Source organism: Phoxinus phoxinus (genome assembly GCF_949152265.1).
Source record: "Phoxinus phoxinus genome assembly, chromosome: 12".
NCBI classification, from domain to species: domain Eukaryota; kingdom Metazoa; phylum Chordata; class Actinopteri; order Cypriniformes; family Leuciscidae; genus Phoxinus; species Phoxinus phoxinus.
The window spans coordinates 9,306,061-9,331,398 of NC_136887.1; the positions used below are offsets into that span (position 1 = coordinate 9,306,061).

General features: G+C 38.0%; 2 protein-coding genes across 4 annotated transcripts in view; one reads left to right on the forward strand and one right to left on the reverse strand.

Moving 5' to 3' along the window:
* The window catches only part of st3gal5 (ST3 beta-galactoside alpha-2,3-sialyltransferase 5), a 53,952-nt gene extending 47,967 nt beyond the window's left edge, over positions 1 to 5,985 (forward strand). The window contains exon 7 of one of the 3 annotated variants that reach the window (XM_079630737.1): positions 4,351 to 5,985. In XM_079630737.1, the coding sequence (XP_079486863.1) occupies positions 4,351 to 4,608 (258 nt within the window). In that variant the 3' untranslated portion in view covers positions 4,609 to 5,985. The remainder of the gene's footprint in view (positions 1 to 4,350) is intronic. The other 2 variants (XM_079630738.1, XM_079630739.1) reach the window with 2 other exon arrangements.
* Positions 5,986 to 8,894: 2,909 nt separating this feature from the next.
* Positions 8,895 to 13,283, reverse strand: atoh8 (atonal bHLH transcription factor 8). The gene is made up of 3 exons (XM_079630522.1): positions 12,382 to 13,283; positions 11,647 to 11,838; positions 8,895 to 10,231 (listed from the first exon to the last, which is right to left on the reverse strand). The coding sequence occupies exons 1-3, from the start codon at positions 12,979 to 12,981 to the stop codon at positions 10,226 to 10,228; spliced, it is 798 nt and encodes a 265-aa protein (XP_079486648.1). The 5' UTR covers positions 12,982 to 13,283; the 3' UTR covers positions 8,895 to 10,225.
* Positions 13,284 to 25,338: the final 12,055 nt, after the last annotated feature.

Sequence of the window (25,338 nt, forward strand, 5' to 3'; positions counted from 1 at the left end):
TTATTTTTTTAAATGCGTGTATATAGAACATTTAAAAATAAAGCCATTTTATTTTATTCAGGTCATATTTGCTGTTGAGTGGAAGCAAAAATGAGCCAATAATTTAATTGTCTCTGTAATTTTAAAGGTACAATACAATAAGGTCTGTAAACATCTTACAATACCAGTACACATCCAAGGGAAAATGCAAAAATAATAACAGCATCAAGAAAATAAATCTTGTCATTTGTCAAAAAAAAAAAAAGTGCTTGATGTTTTGCCTGGTAAGAGTTCCTTCTTTAGCCTAATGGCTACTCGTTTTTCCAGTGATCTGTACATAAGGTTCGTCTTAATTTGCTGTGTCTGCAAGACATGTCTATGGAAGCTTGTTTTCGCCACGGAGTGAGAAATAAAAAAGGTAATTGCGATTTTTTTTTTTTTTTTATCTCACTATTCTGACTTTTTATCTCAGAATTGCATGTTTATATCTCACAATTCTGACTTTATAATACACAATTGGGAGATAGTCAGAATTGCATGATATAAAGTCGCAATTGCGTGTAAGTAAGAATTGTGAGATATTAAACTAGTCTGAGGTAAAAAAATATATATATTTTTGAATAATATTTATTTGACTTTATAACTCGCAATTGCGAGTTTATATACACAATTCTGAGAAAATATGTCAGAATTGGGAGAAATAAACTATGTGAGAAATGTATGTGTTATAAATTCAGAATTGCGAGAAAAAAAGTCAGAATTCTGACTTTATAACACCCAATTCTGACTTTATATCTTTCAATTCTGACTTTATAACACGCAATTGAGACTTTATTTCACGCAATTCTGACTTTATATCTCACAATTCTGAGAAATAAAGTCAGTATGCTCGCAATTGTGAGATAAAAAGTCGCAATTATTTTTTTAAATGTTTTATTCTGTGGCGGAAAAGAGCTTGCATACTCAAGTGACCATTTATATTTAACTTTATTCTTCTTGGAAGATCAAAGCACGTGCGATTGTTCACCAACTCTACTAGTGCGCATGCATATATGACGTCACCAAAACACACCACCGCGCATGCGCGTAACAGCATCCACTACGTATTGGACCATCCAGCTACGTCATCGTGCTACAGGCTGCAGCGAGGACCTCTTGAACGTAGGCCCTAAATTGGCTGATGAGATAATACCTCCACAAGAGGGCGATGTCCCACAATTTTTTGAAGAAAGAAATCCAGCATCTATTTTTTTGAGAGGTACTGATAAAACCGAAGTACTTGATATTGTTAATAACTTTAAAGGAGAACTCCGGTCAATTTTAACATTGAGCTCAATTTTTAGTAAATTTGGAGTGCTGTCAATACAGAGAACAACGACAAAAGTCGGTGTTGCCTACACCGTGTTATCCTCTTTTTAAAATGTGCACCCTATTGACTTCAATGGGGTCTAATTTTAAACCTGCTTTTATTTATCTTATCATCCTTGATGTGTCATACAAGTGCCCAGCCATGTTGAGTGATTCCTTCAGAGTGAACACGAGTGAATCTGACTGCAGTAGATGTGAAAGGTATGAATAAAAATGATGTTAATTCAACAAGCGCACATACCTGTATTTAGTTCCTGTTTTCGGTCGAAGTCCAAAGTAGTCGATTGTCGAGTTCACGCGCATAGGTTTAGTTACCAATGATCACGCGCGTGAACTCGACAATCGACTACTTTGCAGCAGGTTTAAAGTTAGACCCCATTGAAGTCAATAGGGTGCACATTTTAAAAAGAGGATAACAGTGTAGGCAACACCGATTTTTGTCGTTGTTCTCTGTATTGACAGCACTCCAAATGTACTAAAAATTGAGCTCAATGTTTAAATTGACCGGAGTTCTCCTTTAAGAATAAAACATCAAGAGACTGTAATGATATTGATATGTTTTTAATTAAACAATTAATTGCAGTAATAGTAGATCCCATAGTATATATTTCCAATCTCTCTCTGAAATTGGGTTCTTTTCCCACAAATATGAAAATAGCTAAAGTTGTCTCTATCCTTAAAGCTGGTGAACAGAATCTTTACACTAACTAGAGGCCAATTTCTCTGCTTCCCCAATTCTCTTAAATTCTGGAGAAGATATTCTCCATTAGATTGGATAGTTTTATTGATAAATATAGGATCTTAACTGATAGTCAATATGGTTTCAGATCAAATCGTTCTACATCTCTGGCTCTAATTGACCTGGTGGAAGAATTAACAAATAGTATTGATGACAAGAAGTTTGCTATAGGTGTATTTATTGACCTTAAAAAGGCCTTTGATACAATAGATCATCATATTTTGCTTCAAAAATTGGAAATGTATGGAATTGGGGGAATGGGGCTAAATTGGATAAAAAGCTATTTAGAACTGAGACAACAATATGTGCAGATGGGGGAAGAAAAGTCAAAGCTCCAAAATACAATATATGGTGTACCACAAGGTTCAATACTAGGACCAAAATTATTTATACTATACATAAATGATATTGTCAAAACTTCTGATTTGTTGAAATTTGTAATCTTTGCAGATGATACAAATATATTTTATGAAGGAGAGAATCTCCAACATCTGTTGAAGATTGTCTCTGAAGAGTTGGCTAAGCTTAAATTGTGGTTTGATTTAAATAAATTATCTCTTAATATAAAGAAAACTAAATTTATGATCTTTGGGAAACGTAGAATTCCTGAAGATTTAACTATTGAAGTACTGTGTGATAACACCTGATTACAAAGAGTCTATGAAAACTCCTTTTTAGGAGTAATAATTGATCATAAGCTAAGCTGGAAACCACAAGTCAACTATATTAGTTCTAAATTGGCAAAGATCAATCGTATATTTTGTAAAGTGAGACACATATTGAACCGAGATACAATGTATATTTTATACTGCACGCTTTTTCTTCCTTATTTGTACTACTGTACAGAAGTGTGGGGCAATACCTATAAAACCACCCTTAAGACGATATGCACTATACAGAAAAAGGCAATTAGAATAGTCTGCAATGTTGGCTATTATGTAAATGATTTATTTTTAACATTGCAAACATTAAAATTTAAAGACATAGTGGATCTTAAGACCACACAAATTATGTACAAAGCTAAAAACAAAGTACTCCCTAGTAATATTCAAAAATGGTTTAAGGAAAGAGATAGTAGATACAATTTAAAAAGGAGAGGAAATCTCTCTCAATCAATGGCACGCACTACACTCAAAAGCATGTGCATATCTGCCAATGGGGTGAGGCTGTGGACTAATTTACCTGTAACAATTAAGGAAAGTACACATATTGTGCAATTCAAAAGAAGGTTTAAAATGTCTATTAGAAAAGTATATGAATTAAGGTGGACTTGGGACAAATGTCTCATTTCCTCTTCAAGAGGTTGATTTGAATTACCATACAGTCTGTTTTTTTATCTGTTTTTCAGTCTGCCAAACTTATATATATTTAAATTTTTATTATTATGTTTTTAGTTTTTTTAGTTTCTCTCTCTCATTTTATAATTGTATTGTGTGATTTATTTTCAGATAAATGTACTTCAAATTATTAAGTTTTTTTTCAATAAGGATAAATTATTATATTTTGTAAAGAGTAAACAGTGGTCGTTTCAAAGCTAGATGTGTAAAAGGGGAAGGCAAATATAAGTTAGCTTCTTCCTTCTCCTTTTTTTCTATATTTTTTCTTTTCTTTTGAACATGCTGAGATTTTGTTCTTATTATTTTTTGTTAAAATATGTTCTGTTACTAATGATCATGTTCTGAAGAGGAAAAAGAAAAAGAAAATTTATTCTATTCAATTCAGTTCAGTTCAGTAACTTTTGATCAATTGAATTCATCCTTGATGAATAAAAGTATTAATTTATTTTATATCTTTCCCACAAAAAAAATAATTAAAAATGATTACTGATTACTTTTGAACGTTAGTTTGCTACAAAAGCTTTATATTTCAGATAAATGCTGTTGTTTTGAACTTTCTATTCATCAAATAATCCTGAAATAAAAATGTAAATAACTGTTTTAAACATTGATGATAAAGAGAAATGTTTCTTGAGGATATTAGAATGATTTCTGGAGGATCATGTGACACTGAAGACTGGAGTAATGATGCTGAAAATTCAGCTTTGAACACAGGAATAAATTACACTTTACTTTACTATATATTCACATAGAAAACAGATGTTTTAAATTGTAAAAATATTTCACAATATTACTGTTTTTTAATCAAATAAATGCAGCCTTGGTGAGCAGAAGAGACTTCTTTTAAAAACATTAAAAATCTTACCGATCTAAAAACTTTTGACTGGTAATGTATATTATATAATTTTTTTCCTGTTCCATCTCTAGAATGTCCCTACTTTAGGAGTCTCTGCTCTCAACCTGGCAACGTACTTATGTGATGAGGTGAGCTTAGCGGGCTTTGGCTATAATCTCAGCCAGAAAGAGGTTACTCTTCATTACTATGACGACAAACCCATGACATCCATGTTGAAGGAAGCCATGCACAATGTTCAGACCGAGACTGTTTTTCTCAAACGCCTGGTAACTTCAGGCAGTATTACTGACCTCACAGGTGGGATACACTGCAAGTTCTGTTCAAGCTGAATGTCTTCTCTACCGCACCACCACACACCTTTGTGGGCCAAGCTTTCACAGCAGCGCATGTGTGTAAGAATTCATGCAAGTGGAGGACTTGTAATCTCAAAACTACTATTGAAGTACTGCTGTGTTTTAGTAACCTTACAACTGTGAGACTTTTAGTTTTTTTAATTTCAACTTTTAATTTCCATTTTTAGTCTTTTGTTTTTAAAAAGATGCATTGCCAAAATATTTATATTTTGTTGTTAATTTTAACCAAAGCCTGTTTTATTTATTTTATTTATTTATTTTCTGATTATGTTTCAAATTTGTAATTTACAATATGACATTGGTTTACATCGTTATGCATGTAATAATTTGCCACTGCAATAACTGTACTTTTCCAACAGATGCAGCAATTGTAAAAAAAAATACACACAATTGCACATAACAGCCTAGTAAAGAGAAACTATTCATCTTTGCTATATCCTTCATGTGAGGTCGCTAAAAGTCACCAGACTCTCCCACACTACATGTGACAAGTTTGCCTTATGTGGAGAGACACATTTGTATTAGTTTTATTTTTTTCTGGCTCCTGACTCTATTTTAAGGTACTGAGCTGACAGAATAGCTCTAAGGACTTGCATGGTTTTTAGTCTTCCTGCAAGTATTGGTCTTTTATTGGTATTATAATAATAGTAATAATTACACGCACACAATAATTTATATGTGGCTTTTTCTTTGACATGAAGGTGCTGGATGAGCTACAAATGAGGGATCTTTCTCTCAAACTTGAGACCCTGATGTGCATGTTATTTTGTTGTGCATCCAGGCTGGTTAAAGTTAGTGTTAAGACTGCATTTCCAAACAATCATTTTGCCATTAATTGTAATAATCCAGTGAGATTTCCGTATGCACAAGCAGGTTGGTTTCTACGTTTCTTCAAGTGTTTTGGAGACGTTCTGGATTTAGTCCGTCTCAGTTTTTTCTGTTTCTTCATGTAATCACAGGCAGACTCGATGATTGTGAGATCAGATCATACCGGCTGTTGTCAGACTCCTTCTGCATACAAAAATCTCACTGGATTATAACGATTAATGGCAAAAGGAATGTTTGGGAATGTAAACTGATATTTCCTACTGACACTACAGCAAAATGAATAAATAATTGGCTTAAAACTTTTCTTTTTTTTGGTGAAAATAATGTGTCTAAGACTTTTGCACAGTACTGTATATATAGAGTGACTTCTCTATATATCAAGTCAAAATCCATATTAAGACATAAGGCACATTGTTAGGTTCTCATGTTGCTTGCTGTGATTGATATGAATTATGTCTTCTTTTTCATGCTATTTCACTAATTATTGCAATAAATACAAAATAAAATAAAGAAATATTTTGATTCATTTTTATTGTGTGGCTACACAGGTGGGGAAAACAAAAGGGTATGATGTTGGTCACCAGCGTGCCACTGTGCATTTTGCATTATTGTTGAGACATAATCCACTGTTTTGAGACATCAAAAACTGTTTCATGTTTTAAGAGAGAATACTTGTACTTATACTTGTATACTTGTATTTATAGCTCATATTTAAGCTAAGTTTTTTAATAAGACTCAGATTTAGGTATAAACATAAATGTTTCGGTAGTACTACAACTCACCACAAGCACATTTTTCCAGTATGCCATCAGACGGTTTCATTTTGATGTGTCTGTTTATCTCCTTGCCTAGACAGCAACTTTTGCAAGTAGGTTATGAATGAGTGTGAGGTCAGTTAATCTGCTCTCCCTCTCATAGACAATGGCTAGTGAAAATGACCATATTCTTTTTCTCCATTTAAATCATTTGTTTGTTGAAAACTGGTTTTAACAACATGGCCAGCCCACACCCTAACCGGGATGGTAAAAATCCTGAAGTTCAGTATGTGCCTGCCTGACTGGGTTCAGTGATCTTACGAATATAGAAAAAGAGGGGGCCAAGCATTGACCCCTGAGCCACCCCAGCTGATGCAAGTTACACACCGCAGCTGATGCGAGTTACACACCGTTTAGGAGGGACTCGAGCCCAGGTTTAGCATGAGGATGGACGTCTCCTGATGCAGCTCTCACCAAATGCTGGAGAGATTTGGAAATGTCTCACTTTTTAGAAACTCTGTGGTAACCGTATGAAGTAAAACATACAAGTAGTATCTGTGATTGTGTTAACGTGTTGGTCTTACTTGAAAGGCACATTTTTCGGTTTCAGCAACATATTTAGATCGATGCTCGTCTGAGATGAAACCTCAGGAACAGAATCTGTTCAGTGAAAAAGATCTATACTACAGTCTCTAAATGTTTTCAGTTGAATGAAAGAAGTGACATTTGCGAACAATGTGAAATTTTGACATGGTGGACAGATGCATTGAGAGAGGAAAGAAAGTATCTATTTACGTGAACTCTGAAAAGGGAAAGCATACAACAAAGTTACTTAAATTATGAAAAAACCTAAATAATTTTTAAAACTGCTGCTTAAAATAGTGTATTTCTCTTTTTTTCCGCAGTTTCAGCTTATGCGATTATAGACACCTTGAAATAAAAGTGGCTCTATATTTTACCTGTCATTTTTCCTTGTACATGAGACAACATCAGTAATATTCTGACCCCACTTCCCCGTGTTATTTCCAATCATTTTAACAGACATTTCTGATATTTCATTTCCACTAAAACATCCATTTAAAAGTCAATAAAACTTAGCAAACAAGAAACTTCTAATAAAAGTGACTAGTAGGTTTGGTCTTGACAGACTAGATTTGCTTATGCAGTTGCTGAGCAAGTAAAAAGACCTGCTACTGCTAATATACACACACATGCTGCTGTGACTGATGAAAAAAGACATGCATACGTTCCCCCTGAAGCAGATCTAGACAGGTGGTGCTGGGGAGGAAGGAGGAAACTCTCATAACACACCGCAGTGAGCAGCAAATGACTCGGGCAAGACTATACTCAAATCAATTATCATGTGACCTGTCCAAAAAGATGACCTTGGGCTGTCTACAATAGCGGCACCCGTCTTTTTTAATAGACATGAAAATGCACTTTATACTTAAATGGTTGTAATTCAAGAATGCTTTGGAATATAGATGTAAGATTGGTCTTGTTTTAAAGAAGACATTTGGCAGATTTTTGTAGAAGTGAAATAAATTAAAGTTAAACCGAAAAAAAGTTATAGAAGTTTGAGTTTATGAAAATGTAAAAATATGTTAAAAATGTAATTATTCATATTTGATATAAAATATATATTTTCAAAACCTGGTGGACTCGAAAAATCCAACAAAATCATAGCCAAAAAACGGAACAAGTTGTGTTTCAAATTTTTGGTTGATATCTCAAAAAAATCAGCTTTCAGTGAGATTTAGTTTGGGCGTAGTACCAAACTTTTCCACTAGTTGACATTACTGCCCATATAAGGGCGTCTTCATTTCCATATGTTGTTTGAGTGATCTGAACCATTATTTTTACAATTTTCATACAATTTATGAAGTAGACATCCTATTCAGAAGTAGTATTGGAAGTTTGGCAGATTTTGAAATGAATTCAACCTCTAAGAAACACAAAAAGAACACGTATGTGCATTATAACTCGCTGCCACATCACAAATGGTGAATCTATTATTTTTTTCTTTATATTCAAAACATTTTCAGACATTTTTTTCTAAAATAATTGAATGTATGCTATCTTTTGAACTCTTGGCATGAAAACAAACTGAGGTTTCTACCATTCTTTCATGATTTTTCATGTTCATCACTATTTCAAAATAAAGTCTGAACATGCCTTAGGAGTATGAACATATTCTTGTTGCAAATTGATAAATTATGGCTCCTCTGTCATTTATTTTGAAAATCACCAAATATGTAAACTAGAGATTGTAAGCTTTCAAATTATATATAGTTTGTCAAGATTAGTTTAGGTTTAGTATAGAATATTACTGTTTTAAATATGTAATGGCTGTGGGCCGATGCCAATATAAGGGGTTAAATGTGCTTGGTTAACAAAGTGCAAGTAGTTCAAATGCTAATAAAATGCTGTTGCCTTGGCTTTTGGCTTGCTTAGTTGGGGACATTTAATATTCAACAATATTATTGATCTGCCTTACTTCAGGTAGACGATGACGCAATTTTCTTCTAGAAACAAACTTTGTTGTATTATTTTCATGTTATCACTGTGAAGCTGCTTTGATACAATCTGTATTGTAAAAAGCACTATATAAATAAAGGTGACTTGACTTTTGACTTATAAACACATTGATCAAACACTAATCAATCAACAACCATTTTTTAAATACTATTTTATTTTCTCATTGGTGGAACAGAAAGTGTAAAACTTTCATTCATTGCAAATACATACAATTAAATACATTATATACACTGCCTGGTCAACAAAAAAAGTAACCTTCTGAATTTAAATAAGTAAAAGTAAATATTTAAGAGTCTATGATTGGATCATTATTGCAGTGATTAATGTGTTTCTGGCATGTTATATATATATAAACACATAATACTGACTTTGGCATAACTAAACATTCATTAAGTTTTGATGATGCAGAAGTTAAGAGTTTGTAGCCGTCTGATACAGGGATCCTACACAGGTCAGGTCACTATGTTCAGATCTGATTCCTCTTGAAGTTTTGTTTGATGTTTTTGGCGGGTCACCAAAAGACCTGTGATTGCTTATTGCTGCCTCCAAAGATGAAGAACTTCTTCAGTAATGAAGGTGATTTCTTGTACAACATAGTTGAGTATTTTAACAGTAAATGAATTTATGAAATACAGACTAACATAAGCAACTTGCTGACAAAGCCACATTTTATAGATCACATCTCAGAACATTTTATAAAGTATAGGCTCCTGTTTACAAGAATGTTAATGTTAATACAAACCAAGTGGAGGACAGGAGATGAGTCTTCAAATAATTCTGTGTCCTTTTCATTTATATCAGTGTTTATAATGCAATTGATAAAATGAAAAATAATTAAATGGAATTAAAAGAAAAAGAATATGTGTGCTTTCTTGATCTAGCACATGGCAGGACATTTTCGACAGAATATGCACTGGAACTTTTAAATATACGCTCTTAAAAATAAAGGTTGTTTATTGGCACTGATGGTTCCATGAAGAACCTTTAACATCCATGGAACCTTTCCATTGCACAAAAGGTTCTTTATAGTGGAAAAGGCTTGTTTAGATTATTTCCACTGAAAAAGAAAATGGTTCTCTTAAGAACTGTTTACTGAAACCAAAAATTGTTCTATTAAATCACTGCAAAAAATATATATATTTGCAACCTTTATTTTAAGTGTATTTGTTCAACTGTATAAGAACACTGCAAAACAAACTAAAAATCTGTAACTGTTCAAACAATGGAAGATGAAACTGATTTCACATCATCTTTTTGAAAAATGTTTGTGCTGTGCAAAAGTTATAATCGCATATTCAGAACCTAGGGATTGTGTTTTTGACACTGTTAGCTGTATAAAGTCAATAGTGCAGTGTAAAACTTTACACTTTCATTACATTACATGGGTTGTTTTCCCCCACATGGGGAAAGAGTCTTCATGTTAATTGATTGAGTTCCTTCTTTCTCCAGATTCACAGAAGACATTCTTCATTTCATTCCTGTGATCAACAAAATAAATAAAAAATACAAGTTAGTTGTCAAAAAGAAAGAGAAAGGGGGACAATATTCTGACAAGATATAATTGTTTTTAAATGTACTTTTTGAAAAAATGTTGCAGAATTGCAACACTCATGCACATTTCCATGTTCACTCAGTGCTTTTCATCGCTGTGCTTTGCCAAAACATTTTTCCCCTCAGACTCACTGGCTCTACTTGACAAAGGGATTTCTTTCTTGGACGGTGCCCCTCCTCCAAACCCTCCTCCTGTTTCCCCCTCGCCTCTGTAACAGCTGCTCTTTGGAGCCGTATCCTAAGAGAGTGATGATCGGTGCTTTTTTATTTCAAAGTGTTTTTTTGGAACAGATGGCCAAGGGAGAACTGGGGAGTCAGCCAAGACCGCGCTGGGGAATGTGCCAATTCCTGTAGTGAGCGAGTTCTCTGGGCTCCAGCTCGCGTGCCTTCCCTCTGCCCTCTGCCCTGAGTGGCGCCAGCAGGACTTCCCAACTAGTGTTGCGAACATCTGGTGTCTGGCTCTGACGGGGGGAGGGGGAGGCGCACTCAACCAGCTTCCTTTTCAGTGTGCTTTGCTGAAGGAACGTATTAGCTCACATAGGGATGGAGGGTTGCTTTCCTTCACACATAATCTGTTGGGCTTCTGAAGACCCTTCATGCCTAAATTAAGCGCAACCTATAACGATTCGCATCAACACTACTGATTCAATTTCCCACATTTGTTAATTATAAATGTCATAAAAAAAGTTCCATTCCTTCCTACGAGAGGGTCATGTCAAATATATGGTTAACTGTACACAAAGTGAACAACGACCATCATTACAGAGGGAACACACATGTCGATATAGGATAACACTGCAGGAAATCGGGACTACATTGATGTCTGTGTCATAAAACTCCCCGCAAAAACACATCAATCACTCCATTTATTCGCCCGGGATGCTTTCTCAGCGTAGTGGAGGAAAAAGCTGGCGGTACACCCAGTCCTGCCTCTGACAAAACTTGATGATAATTTAATTTAATGGGATCATTATTAAGCAAGAGGGAAATTCTCTCTAATGTTCATGTTCTCCCTTGTTTACTATTATCTTTGTTTTGATAATATGTCTAAGAATACAGAATGCAGTTCTGAATCCTTCAGTCTATAATTATTCACAGTTTGCTGGGCAAATGTCATGGTTCACATGAGAGCAGCATGCCTTTCTTAAAGGCATGGGTTTGTTTTCTTTTCCAAAATAATATCATACCACTATAGCAAATGCTTGCACTACATGACCGTTAAATGTCGTAGAGCAAATCAAAGGTGGGAAATGAGGTTTGTCACCTGGTTTTATCATGTAAGAGCCCTATAGAGTAGCCCTTCATGAGACACTGGAAAACTTCTTCCCTACTGACTATTTACCTTCCTCTTCTTGGAGCGACCCTCGGCCTGCAGAGTTCTAGTGCACTGCTCCACACACTCTCTGAAGCTCACGTTGCGGTGGTCTGGCGAATAGTCCAGGTCGGCAAGCTGAGCAAGGGACAGTATGTAGTTGCAAGCTATTCTTAATATAGCCAGCTTGGAAAGCTTCTGCCCATAAGAGTAGCAGGGTACCTGTAAAAGTAGATTAAAGTGTCGTCAAGTGACAAAAAGCAGGCCGTGAATATAAAAATCAATGACTATGAGGACACAAGGCCTAAAAAGTGTTTCCATTAGTAATTCATCAAACAAATTAGATATTTGCTGCAATATTTCACCGCTTATAATGTTTAAATCGTTATGGCTATCATGGCTATCTTCTCAAGTAGTTAAACTTGAAAAAAAAAAAGTATATTCATTGATGATCTGCTTATCTTTTTTCATAGTCTAGACTTTGGTTTGTGCTGATAGGATAATTTACAATTATGTAACATCTCCATCAAAACTGCAAAAATGAAAATTACTGTTTAATAGTGGCAATAGGACACTTTCTTTCTTTTGTTGAAATAAAGTTTCTTTACAGCTCAAACACATTTGCAATCCTTTTTATTTATTTGTATTATTGACCTCTACGCTTCCTCGACACTTCTAGCTACAGTAGTCTCCGTAAAAGCAGAGCCTTGTGTATTCTGTGGCAGTTCACCCAGCGCTAAAGTAATGCAGCCTGTGGGATTTTACCTGCTTTCTGAGCGCCTCAAAGGCTGCACTGATGGTGTGCACGCGCGTCCTCTCGCGCGCGTTCGCCAGAAGTCTTCGCGTCTGCTGAATGGCTTTGATCTCCGTGACGACGCCCGACGGCTCTCCAGCGCGTCTCCTAGGAGACTCCGCGCGCTCGCTTCTGCAGCTGGCGTCAGGCGCCTGCGAGGCTGCGAGCGGAGAAAACACAACACGCTCCAAGGGAAAAACCTGTGAACCGCTCAAAGCAGAAACATGCGAGTTTGTTTGAGCAATTTTGCTATTGACAGTCTTCTCGGAGATGGATCTTAGCTTCGAGTCAGGTATCTCTGCAGAAATCACGGTGTTAATCCTCATATCTATGGCAGTATTTAAAATTTCGTTTCCGACACTCGCCGCGTCGATCTCCGAAGCGTGCGTCTCTTTTGGACAAGCGTCTCCCAGTGTCTCTGGCATTAGATGCGAGTTCTTGTACAGTTTAAAGTACGGCAAATGATCTTCACTGACACGCTTAATTGGATCTCGTGATTTCCGTTTAAATTTCTTGTCTCCTGATACCGTGTTTAGGATCTTGCAATGACCGTTTAGATGTGGATTCTTCATTTCGGATGTCCACCCTGACTAAAAGTCCAATAAAAAAATAAAAAAATGAAAGGAAGATCAATGTTGTTGAGAGGTGATACACAAAGCAGGCTGTAAGTGTCAAACCAGCGCTCTGTCAGCTGCAGTCAAGTCTTCTAGGACGAGCATGTCTGCTTCGCTTGTTTAAAACTCCATGTCAGTGTATTTTTGAGGTGACGTGCTTCTCCTGTGGTGTCCAAGAGTCCCGTGAAGTCAGGCAGACATTGCCAGGACATTTTTGTGAATGTGCTCGACAGTTCATCTGTGTTTATTCAGCCTCAGTTAACACAGAAGCCCCTGTTGGTGAGATAAGTCAGCGCCGAGAGACCGCCCAAAATAAACCCTCAAGAGGACCTGACACATTACCAATGAAAGCATTCTCTCGACAGTTTTTCAAATGATAGTATTCATAATAATAATAATTACGATGTTGTCGCACTTAATAGGCTATAATCCGCCTTTGTTAAAACGTAGGTGAGGTTTGATGGCAGTATCCTAACCATTTTTTCTATTATTATAGCCTAGCTAGGCCTATAGATTAATATATCCGGGAGTATATGTTGTTGCAAAATCTACATCTTAGTAGCTACAAAGTTTTTTTTCAGAGTTTAAAACTGTTTACAATATAACACTTAATTATATTGTTTACAATATTAAAACTGTAAAAAATATATATATTAAAAAAGTTTGTTGACCTAATCTTATTTTTTTTTTTATAGGCTATATTTCTGTTAAGTTTAGGGATATATCGCAATTCAAAAACGCAACAATATCTATCGTTGATAGTGACAATATGTATTGTGTGTAGTTCACCCAAAATGACAATTACTGTGCGTGAAGAAATTCAAGTTTACAGAATTGTAGTGTCAGTAGTACTACATTAAACTTCTATTTATAATGTTGAATATAATGTATAATAATGCAATTGGGGAATATTTGTGGGTCCTGAACTGATAATGCCAAATGTCTTATGTTACCAGTAAAAAGTGACCTACAGTGACAAGCATTTTCATCTAAAATAATTCAGCTTCAGAATCATGAATATTTTTATCCTGGTGTCACTCTTGTCCTGTGCTTTGGGTTTACAGCACCAAGTCCAAGTCTATTCATTTACACACACAATGTTATACCAAATTTTGCATTTTAATCAACAGTTTCAACGTAAAAATTGTTAACCTTTTACCGGAGTGTCGCAATCATATCATATGTGATGTGATATATGATATAATGCAAAAATATCGTGATTTCAGTATTGTGATATGTATCGAATCGTGACACAAGGGTATCGTTACACCCCTAAAGGTTATTGTTCACTGTAAACCCCAACATCATTGTTAATAGCTACTTTAAACTAACAAGTCTTTGCTTGCTTTGTTGTCAGTATTAGCACAACAGAATGAAAGTGAATTTTAATGTTACACATCTTATTAAAATTCAAATAGTTAAATGTTGTTTGGTTGCATGCTGAATGTTGAAGTCACTTGTAAAATATTGTCACTATTGATAAGTTATTAATAATAACCCTATTTATAATTTGATGTTTTACAGTAGTATGATGTTAGTGATACAGGAGTTAGTAGTACAAATGTAATTTCATAATTTTACATTGACACAAAATGTGGGTTAGATAATGATCTATTTAACTTACGAACTTAAATCACTTTTGAAAAAGCAGCCCATTTACTGTATACTTCTCTTCCTTTGAAAGCACAAATAACTGTGATTTCATGTAACTCTACTGATAGCAGGAATATTATTGTCAAGTAAAAGAAGTTACAAGTGCCCAAACAATGGGAACACTAATCATCATAATCAAAACCATTTTTGGGAATCAATATCAATTTATGAATTGAACATTTAAAAAAAAAAAAAAAAAAATCCCTAACAATCTTACAACATTCAAGAAAACTTTGTAAAATGAGTGAATGCAAATGAAGAGGAAAATAACTAAAGAAGAGGAGGAAATGAATTAAAATTATATTAAGACACTTTTTATTCTTCTTTCTTTTTTTTTCTTTTTTTTTTGCTTGACAAAATGAATAAATCAGTGTATCTCAACTTGGGTTTTTACAAAGGCATAGTATGCAAACCATACAGGGCTCAGTTCTTCATAAAGTTTAATCTTGATTAGAATGATCTGGATTTGGAAATCCCATGTTTTGCTATCCAGGATCAGGTAATCCATTTTACTTTTGTGTCAGTTTTTCAAAGCACCATTGAATTGTTTCACCCTGATCCAGATACAGACCTTTTCAGATTACCAAATCTGTATTATCAGTGCTTGGAAAGGGACTAAATGCCAATAAATTTAGAACATTCAAAGTGGATCAGTTTAACTGTTTTTTATTTGAATAGGCACAAACAGCACACAAAATAATACAAATAACCCCTTATATTTTACACCCCTACAGTCAGACCCTCAACAAATAAATCATCCTTGTTTTACAAACTCTTTTCTGAGCTCCTGTGGCAAAAACTATTGATACCACCTTCTTGCTCAAAAACATGGCTGAGATCCAGAATAAATGTTTCCTGTGCATCAGGAGGAACTGACTCACTTTTCCACAGTCTTGGGCTCACCGTCCCTAACAACACCTTGTATCCCATGCAGAGATTGTGAGTTTTCACCTACAATAATGTCAAGAACCATATCCTTGTAATCACCTCTCTAAAGGGCTTGTTGTGGGTGTTTTTTGGTTAATTTCACTTGCTCCATCGTTCTCTTCTGTCCAGACTCTATTGCATTCAAATTTTGGGTGATTTCAAATTTTCTTATTTGTCACTTCACCACCCTTAGAGTTAATATACTATTGAAGCATAAATGGCATCTTACACCCTCCAGCAGTGTACGAGTTTCTGCTACAGTGAAATTAGGTTGTTTTGAGTCATGGTTCTCTTACATTGCGTAGCAACGCTGCGGGAACTCCTCCCTTCTCCACTTTTGTTGAAATCTTGGGCTAACAGCTGGCCAATTTTCGTGAAGTATGCAAATATTGACAGGCTCGCGGGCAGTATAAAATACAATTGTGTATTTAAATAAAAAGGTGACAATTGTGTCAGAATCTCTTTCTTCACGCTGCCATCTTGGAAGCTGCACCAGGAGGACTAGCAACCTTTGTCTCCGAGCACCTGATGGCTTCAACTTGCCTTGACTAACATGAGTTCTGCGTCGCCTGCCTGGGCCTCGCCCACGCCGAGGCGGCTTTTACATGCGCCCACTGGGAACACTTCCCATAAATCCTGATGTACTCGTTACATCATAAGAAGAATGACATCTACGCTAATTTTAGTGTCTTTGTTTATCCCGAGTTTTCCCGCAGCCTGTCGGATCCAGGCCGTATCCAGATCTGACGAAGGACCTTCGCCGCCTGGACCCGATGACAACGCAGTGCTGAAGTGCCAACTAGCCTCTCCCTGTGAAGGATCCCTTTACCACTCAACAGATTATTCAGATAATTCAGCACAAAAACACCTTCAGTTCAGACGCAGACCACCTCGCTTCAATGACATGCTCCCGTCACTGATATTGCCCCAAAACGCCCCCGTTCCGAGACAGGAAGTTTTCAGTCTGCTCGAAAAAGGAGCAATAGAGCACGTCCCTCCGAGCGAGCAGGGGAGCGCTTTTTACAGCTGCTATTTCGTGGTGCCAAGTAAGGATGGAGGACTCCGTCCGATTCTGGACCTGAGACCCATCAATCGAGGACTTCACAAGCTGATCGTTTTTCAGGATGACATTCGCATTCAGGATGACAACACTGAAGCAGATCCTGGCACAGATCCGTCCCAGGGACTGGTTCACTTCAGCCCGCCAAGGGCGTGGTCTTCAGGTCACACGCGCATTCTGGTCACTCACAGTTGCGTCAGCGCTAGGGGTGCACGATATTGACAAAATGTGATATTGCGATATCGATAATGAATATTGCGATATCAATATTAATTTCGATATTTCAATTCCGATCGCTCAAACCACTTCAGGAGGTCTGGGCCGCATTCCAGACGAAACTGGACAAGTGTAAAAATGCATCTGGTTGTTGAAACCACATGTAAATTTTACTCCAAACAAAAATGCTAAAAATTAAATGTGTGAAAGCGTGTTATAGGCTATATGTCATGTTATAGCCAGATATGACGACGCTACTACAGCATCACCGAAGCTGAGCACCGATTCATCAAGCCAACGTGCAAACTATCGCAAATCAAAGTGAAAGTAAGTCGCAGACGCTTCACACACAATCATCTTCATTAAAAGTAAAGAAATTAAATGATCTTACCAGGGCTGTTGCCGCTCTCTCTTATTGCGGTCTTTGATTTCGAGATTTTAGCTGACGGTGACGTGCACTCCATTAAATCTGCATATAGCACGGGAATTGAAGATCGGATTTATATCCGTTTTGCAAAAACACATTTACGTTTTGATAAATCAGAGAGCTATCCGATCTGAGAAAACACATGAATCGGCCAGGTGGCCTGATGTTTATACTTGTGTGCTGGTGTGTGCATCGAGCCGGCAAGTGTGTGTGTGTGTGGGGACTGTGTGGTAGAGCGAGGGAGAAATGAGAGAGTGACGGCGATTAGCTTTGGAGCGAGTAGAGTCATATTGAGAGAAACAAAGTGTCTTCTTTCACTGTGGGAAATCTGTAGCATGAAAAGTTAATCCTCTCCTTGATTGCATCTTGTTTATGGAGAAGGAGAACCAGGAAATGAGTGGGGGGAAATGCAACGCTACCAAGAGACATGTATTTTTCGAGAGGTGCATGTCGGAAGCATCATAAACAAAATATCGCAAAATTATCGCGAGACTTTCGATATAATATCGGGCAACGTGATATCGCGATAACGATATTGATTCGATATATCGTGCACCCCTGGTCAGCGCTCTGAGACGGAGCGAAAGGAGGTCACAGAGGGAGTGGCACATAAACCGTTTGGAATTAAAGGTGGTGTCCTTAGCCCTGGAAGCTTTTCGGTCGAGGTTGGAGCAGCAGTATGTACTGATTTGAACCGACAACATGTCTGTGGTTTTGTACATAAATTGCCAGGGCGGCGTGCGCTCCCAAGCTCTGTTCAAACAGGCAGCGAGTCTCCTGTTGTGGGTGGATCGACACTTTCTCTCCATCAGATTGGCGCATATCCCCATTCTCCTAAACCATGGAGCGGACATGCTTTCTAGGAACGGGATTCCTCAAGGAGAGTAGAGGCTTTACTCCGGATCAGTGCGAATGATTTGGGATTGATTCGGGAGGGCGGACGTGGATCGGTTTGGTTTGCCACAAGCAAGAACACACACTATCAGACATTCTTCTCACTATCTCACTCCCCACGGGAGGTGCTCTGACTTTGCGTTGGCTGAAAGCCAGACTTTACACGTTCCCTCTGGTGAAGATTCAGCCTTATGCAAAATCAGGAAAGAGAGAGCGTCAGTGATCCTCGCCGAACCAGCCCTGGTTTGCGGACCTGAGAGAGATAATGGTGGCACCCCCATTGCAAATCCCCCTCAGGAAGGACCTGCTGTCTCAGGCGACGGCATGATATGGTACCCCAGCTGTGGAACCTCAGTGAAACCGATTCAGGGACCTTAAATGAGCGGGACACTCTGCCTTCATGAGTGCTGGGCACACTCACGGAGGCGCGCGTGCCTTCTATTAGGCGCCTTTACGCTCTAAAATGAGTTTTTGCAAAATGGTGCCAGGACATCAATATCGACCCGGTGATCTGTTCCGTGTCAGATGTCTTGCGCTTCCTACAACACAGACTGGATAGCGGGAGTTTGCCATTCACGCTGAAGGTGTATGTGGCCACTATTGCTTCGTTTCGTTCCCCGGTTGACGGCAGTCGATTCGTAAGCAGTGTGTGTGCTCTGTTTGTGTGCTTTGGTGGATGTACTAAGGGACGTGCTGTTTCAAAACAGAGACTTTCTCACTGGATTGTATACGTTATCGCATTGGCTTACGAATGCCAGGGGAAAGATTGTCGCTCATTCGACGAGGGCGGTTGCCTCTTTGGGGGCTTAGTCTTGAGGTATATCTATCCAGGATTTATGTCATGCTAATTGCTGGTCTTCTCAGAACACCTTCGCTAGATTTTACAAGCTTGATGTACCGTCTGTGGCGTTGCAAGTGCTTTCGGTGAGTTAAGTTTCTTACTCATGTAACTCATTGTGAACTTTCTAGTTGTGTGCCGTGGTTACCGCTATGCTGTTGACTATGGCTACTAGTGTTGAATACAGCTGTCACCGCTACCGCCATTGACACTGTGTTTAACCCTCATGCTTGAGTCCTTATTGTGTTTTGTCTGCCCTGGATCAGTGCAGCCTTTGATTTCATTGCGTTTGAATATGAGTATCTCATTGGTCTAGTTCCGCCTATCAGATGCGAGCACTCCTAACAGCGCTGCTATTGGCTGACTCTCTGTCTCTTCCGTGGCTGGTGTAGCTTGACCCCGTTTCTCCGGGCTTATCTTCACTACTCTAACGGCGGGATTTAATACATGGGTAATACACCGCAGCGTTGCTACGCAGTGTAGAGTTACCGCTCTTGAAAGGGAACGTCTCGGGTTACTATCGTAGCCTCGGTTCCCTGAGAGGCGGGAACAAGACTTTGCGTTAGCCGCCGTGTTAGCTGTTTGATCAACTGTGCAAGCTTGCAGTCGTGATTCTGACACAATTGTCGCACCCATGCATTTTATACTGCCCGCGAACCTGTCAGTATTTGCATACTTCACGACAATTGGCCAGCTGTTCCATGCTACGTTAGCCCATAAGATTTCCAGTCCACCTTGTTACATTGGTTTCATTTGACATTTAAAATCGTAAGTCTATGCCCTTAATCACATGACTTGAAGTGACATAATTTCCTTAGAGGGAAAGCAACTCCAAAAACAAAGTAAGAATAAGTCATGAACTTTCTCACTTTCCTCTTCATTTTTTGAAGATTTATTTAATAGCGTTGTGTTCATGTCTGTCAAACCTGTTGTGTCAATTTATACTGGACATGAATATGTTGTTTTGTTTGTTTGTTTTAAATAGCTCTGTAATATATAGCTACAGTAGCTCTATCTAATAATGGGCTTCATAAGCTTAAAAGGTCCACCCTGTTTCAAAATGCTTTGAAATAATAACGTTTTCATAATAGACAGACATTTTCTCCCTCTGATAAGATTTTTTTTTTTTAAGTTGGATTTTAAAGCCCACCACCCCTACAAATCTGTTCAGTTCAAAATCCACCAAACTGTAGGAAGAGGATGCCATTAAATAGTGTACTGTATGTTGTTGAACGCATAAAACCACTGAAGCAATACACCACTGAAGAACTGTATGCCCAATTTCGCTTTCTAAATGCTGATATTAAGTACATTGCAGACCATGCCAGGCCAAAACTTCAACGCAAAACCTGAAGGAGTCACAGTCTGTCTGTGGAACAACAGTGCCTCATAGCTCTGCGCTATTATGCATCTGGGACTGTCTACCAAGTTTTTGGAGACAATAGGAGTGGACAAATCAACTGTGGTGGTGTAATGTGATGTGGTGAAAGCTGTGTCATTTGCCAGCCTGGTCAATCAATTTGTCTCATTTCCAAAGGATGAGCAGATTGCCCAGACCAAGTTTTTTTCTTTTTTTTTCTTTTAGAAAACATGCCTAAAACTATTGGGGTTATCTAATGCACTCATGTTCATGTACAACTACCTCATGAGAGGGAGTGGGAGTATGTCAATCGGTAGAGATGGCACAGCATCAACATCCAACTTGTGGGTGACACTGACACTGTGTGGGTGATCACACTCTGGGTCTGTCCATGATGCACATATCTTAAAGGGGTCATGACATGGGTTTTTTTATTTTTATTATTATGTTCCCTTAGGTGCAAATATAGTATTACTATAGTTTTTTTTACAAAAAACTTTTAAAATGTAGTGATTTATGACCTTTTCCCACCCTGTTTCTCATCCTCTGATTCAAACAGTCTGTTTTGGGGGTGTTTCCCCTTTAAGAGTTAAATGTTAACGCCCACTGTTATGATTGGCTAACGTCAGTGCCTATGCATCAATTATTAACGCCCCCAGCCAGAACATTTGCGAATTTAAAAAGTAGTTTAAAGTTTTTAATACATTACTTACAGTTTGCGTCGTCGTTGTTGAGCCCAGAATAGTCGGCACGGACTTATCTTTGAGCAACAGTTTTCTGGCAAAGCCAGCATCATTTTGGGATTTGTTCTCAAAACAGTCATCCTTCAAATGTATAGAACAAACGCTTAAACGAACACTGCCGTGACTGAGACGTCCGCAAAAAATAAAGTGCATCCATTTTTCCCTGACGTCTGGATCTTTCGCAGCGTATTCAAAGATGCTGTTTGTCCACAGCCAGGAACAGCACATCTGCGTGGCATAGTAATTTCCCTGTACACAGACCCACTCGCTGTCCGTCGACTGAACACTTGTGAGGCGCGCAGCACGCGTACGAAATGAGCATAGTTGCCTTGCGCTTTAAGCGTAGTTGTCTTGTGCTGGAGGCGGTCTATATGCAAACGCTGGTACGTCACTTCGTACCGTGACGTCACTTCTTACCATGGATCCAGAACGAGCTGTATTTAGAGCTTGATTAAATAAATTATTATTCGTTTATAATGGTGAGGAAGTCTTAAGCTATGAAACTTGCAGGACGTTTTAATGGTACAAAGACCTCTTATATACCAAAAGATCAAGGCAAATTTGGTTTCTCATGTCATGACCCCTTTAACCCTCTGGGGTATGGGGTGTTTTCTGGTCCCTGGAGGTGTTCTGACATGCTTTGACATTTGTGCTTATTTCTGTTACTTGTTACATTTTAATGGCTAAAGTCTGATTACACTGTATTTAGAACAAACTCTGCTACAAAAATATGTAAGCAGCATTATGTAAAAGTTTTTAGTTTTGAGATAATGGCGTTTATGAGTGGTTTGTGAACAAAACAATGAAATAAGGCCATGAAACCCATACTGATTATTTCTTTACAACATTTTTGAATATTGTATCACGGAGCCTAGAATATTTGCTTCAAAACTAGATGAAAATCATCCTGCGTACTCATTCAGATAAAACAATATATGGATTTAAAATTTGTAAGACATGCAAGGAGTAGCGTGAATCAACATGAATATTGGTGTTTCACACCTGAGAAAGACAAAGATGGCTGCTGTGCGGCAAAAGCTTAAGCCAATCGAGCGAGCCCTTGAGTGACGTCACACCCAATGAGGGCGCTTCGCGCCCTCCCGCGTCACGTCCCGCCGAAACGGGTGTGGCTTAGGGCTATATATTCCGCTCACAGGCTTATGAACTCTGATTTTTAACAGCGAAACAACCAGAGCGCATACACGGCAGGAAACGCAGTACTCGTTCCTCTCTCTAGAGAGAACCGAGGTTACGTTAGTAACCGAGTACGTTCTCTTACGAGAGATACTCTCGTACTGCGTTGTCGTAGCAACGCATTGGGGAACACCCTGTAAGACGCCGTGTGTGCAGTGATCCGACACCATAGACCCAGAGCCAGGGCTGTAGCTAGAGGATCCGGGGCCCCCTGAAAAAATATTGATGTGGGCCCCCCACCACCCTCCACCAATATATTTTCTGCATGCATACTCATATATTGTTGGCGTACTGTACAATATGCATGGAGGCCCACATGTAACTAGGGTTTTCTTACAAAATAACAAAGCAGATAACAAATAAATGTAAATCAAGATTTTAATGAACATCAGCAAAAGCAAAATAAACAAATATAACATTAAATATAAAAAGAAAATAGGCCTAAATAGAAAAATGAAATTTCTTTCAAAAATGAACATTGAAATAACTAATAAAATCATACAAGTATTTAGTATATGTATATCGGTTTGTTTGATCTTTAACCTTTGGTGACCTTACACGTCACTTCACTAGGATAAACCAAAATCCCATTGTCTGACCTTTTTGTTGGCAAAGTCACTGATTATGTCCTTATTTATCTTACCCCATTGGCAGATTATTTGACATGTTTTAAGCAAAAACTCACTTAAATTTGATTTATTTCAACAGAAAACAAGACTTTTCAACGCGTCACGTCCCGCCAAAACGGGCGTGGCTTAGGGCTATATATTCCGCTCACAGGCTTATGAACTCTGATTTTTAACAGCGAAACAACCAGAGCGCATACACGGCAGGAAACGCAGTACTCGTTCCTCTCTCTAGAGAGAACCGAGGTTACGTTAGTAACCGAGTACGTTCTCTTACGAGAGATACTCTCGTACTGCGTTGTCGTAGCAACGCATTGGGGAACACCCTGTAAGACGCCGTGTGTGCAGTGATCCGACACCATAGACCCAGAGCACTGAGCTGGGGTTCATATAGTACATAATCACCTGTAGGACTCACAGAGAATCCTGAAATATAATGGCCCTATCAGGTGCTATCAGGTCCTATCATTATGAGGAACCTTGCACAAAGAATGAGTAGAGATTTAAAAAAGAATGGCTTTTTGATTGTTTTGATTTATTTACAACACAACATAATCCAAAGATACACAACAAAGGACAGAAAAGCACATTATTGTTTTTTGTATTATTTTCATGTTATCAATGTGAAGCTGCTTTGATACAATCTGTATTGTAAAAAGCGCTATATAAATAAAGGTGACTTGACTTGACTAGACTTATTGAACACACTGATCTAAAGACAGAGACTTGAACAGTCACATAACTTTGTGCCATTCCTGAAACATAGTACATACCTGTCATTTCCAAGGTGTTTGACTCTTCATGTACTCTTCTTTGTCTCATGTGAATGTTGAAGTCAGCAGGACTGGTTGAAGTGGGGCATCGGGTTCCTGTAAAAAAAAAAAAAAACACATGAAACAACTGTGAACATGCTGATATCAAGAGAAACTATAGGGCTGCATGATTTTGGGTTATACATTTGAGATTTTTCTGTTTAAAATTGGGATTTAAAAATGACTATATGCCTTGTAGGGCTGCATAAAATAATAATAATAATAATAATAGTCTAACATGTGGCCTATAAATAAAAAGGAACACTTCAGTACACTACACTAGAGAAATATATATATAAATATGTTACTTCAAATGTTTGCATTTGTTACAAACACAGTATTTAACAGTAAACATGGTTCTAAACATTATAATATTCACTATATTAGAGTAAACACTGGTACTAGCCTACTTTTATATAATTCTGTGTTTTATTATCGAACATAAAAACATCCTTGTGTCGTATGTACAGTATATAAATTTCGCATTGAAAGGTAGCCTGCCTTTCTATAGTTCATATTTCAACATGTTTCTGTCGATTTCATACATTTTAGTCTAGCAACAGTTCAACTACAATGTGAAGTTGTATGCAACAATAACACTAACTAATATAATTCAGAATACATTTCTTACCTTAAAATTGTTTGTGTCTTCAAATCGCGTTCTTCTTCTTCTGAGGTAAATCTTATGAAAGCTCACAGCCTGTCTTCCAAACTTGACGAAAAGCAGAGGACTTATGAAGTTTGGTGCTTTGTTTTTGAGGTAATGAGCGCGCTCGCGTTCCTACACGTGGATGATTTGCATGTCAATCTTTCGGATGTGGTCACATTAAAACTAATGAGCAAGCGTTTGAGAAACTGGACATCTTGAAACTGGACACCACACAAAACAGAAACAAAACACAACATAAAATCAGGCCTGTTCCTCTCTCCATCTCCACTGTTGTCGCTCCCCCTTTTATGCTTCTGCTCCTCCATGAGAGATACAAGACCGTCGAGTCGTGCAGGTGTCGCTCATCAGTAATCACGCCACCGGCCTTGCGCCGTTCTCTCACGTCCCTCGACCTCGTCCTGCTCACCACAGTTTGGTTCAGATGTGAACTAAGTAATTAGCCTTGTGTAATTAGATGTGTACTTAAGTTCCTCCTTTTCCTCAGTTCAGGGTCCAGTCTACTCTCTACCCAGCAACTCTGTGTTTATTTTGTGGACTCTTATTAAATATCGTGTTTGAACTTTTTTTATCTGTCTGTCTTCAGTCTGTGCTACACCCTTGTAACACAACCGAAATCGTACTCGGTTACTAACGTAACCTCGGTTCCCTCTAGAGAGAGGAACGAGTACTGCGTTGTCGTAGCAACGCATTGGGGAAAATCCTTTTCCACGAGAATACTGAAGCAAAAAATTATCCTTAATTTTGTATCTATGTAAAACGCTTTGCCACAGCATACAGACCTAGGCGAGACAGCTCGCGCGCCTATTGGCTGCTGTGCGGCAAAAGCTTAAGCCAATCGAGCGAGCCCTTGAGTGACGTCACACCCAATGAGGGCGCTTCGCGCCCTCCCGCGTCA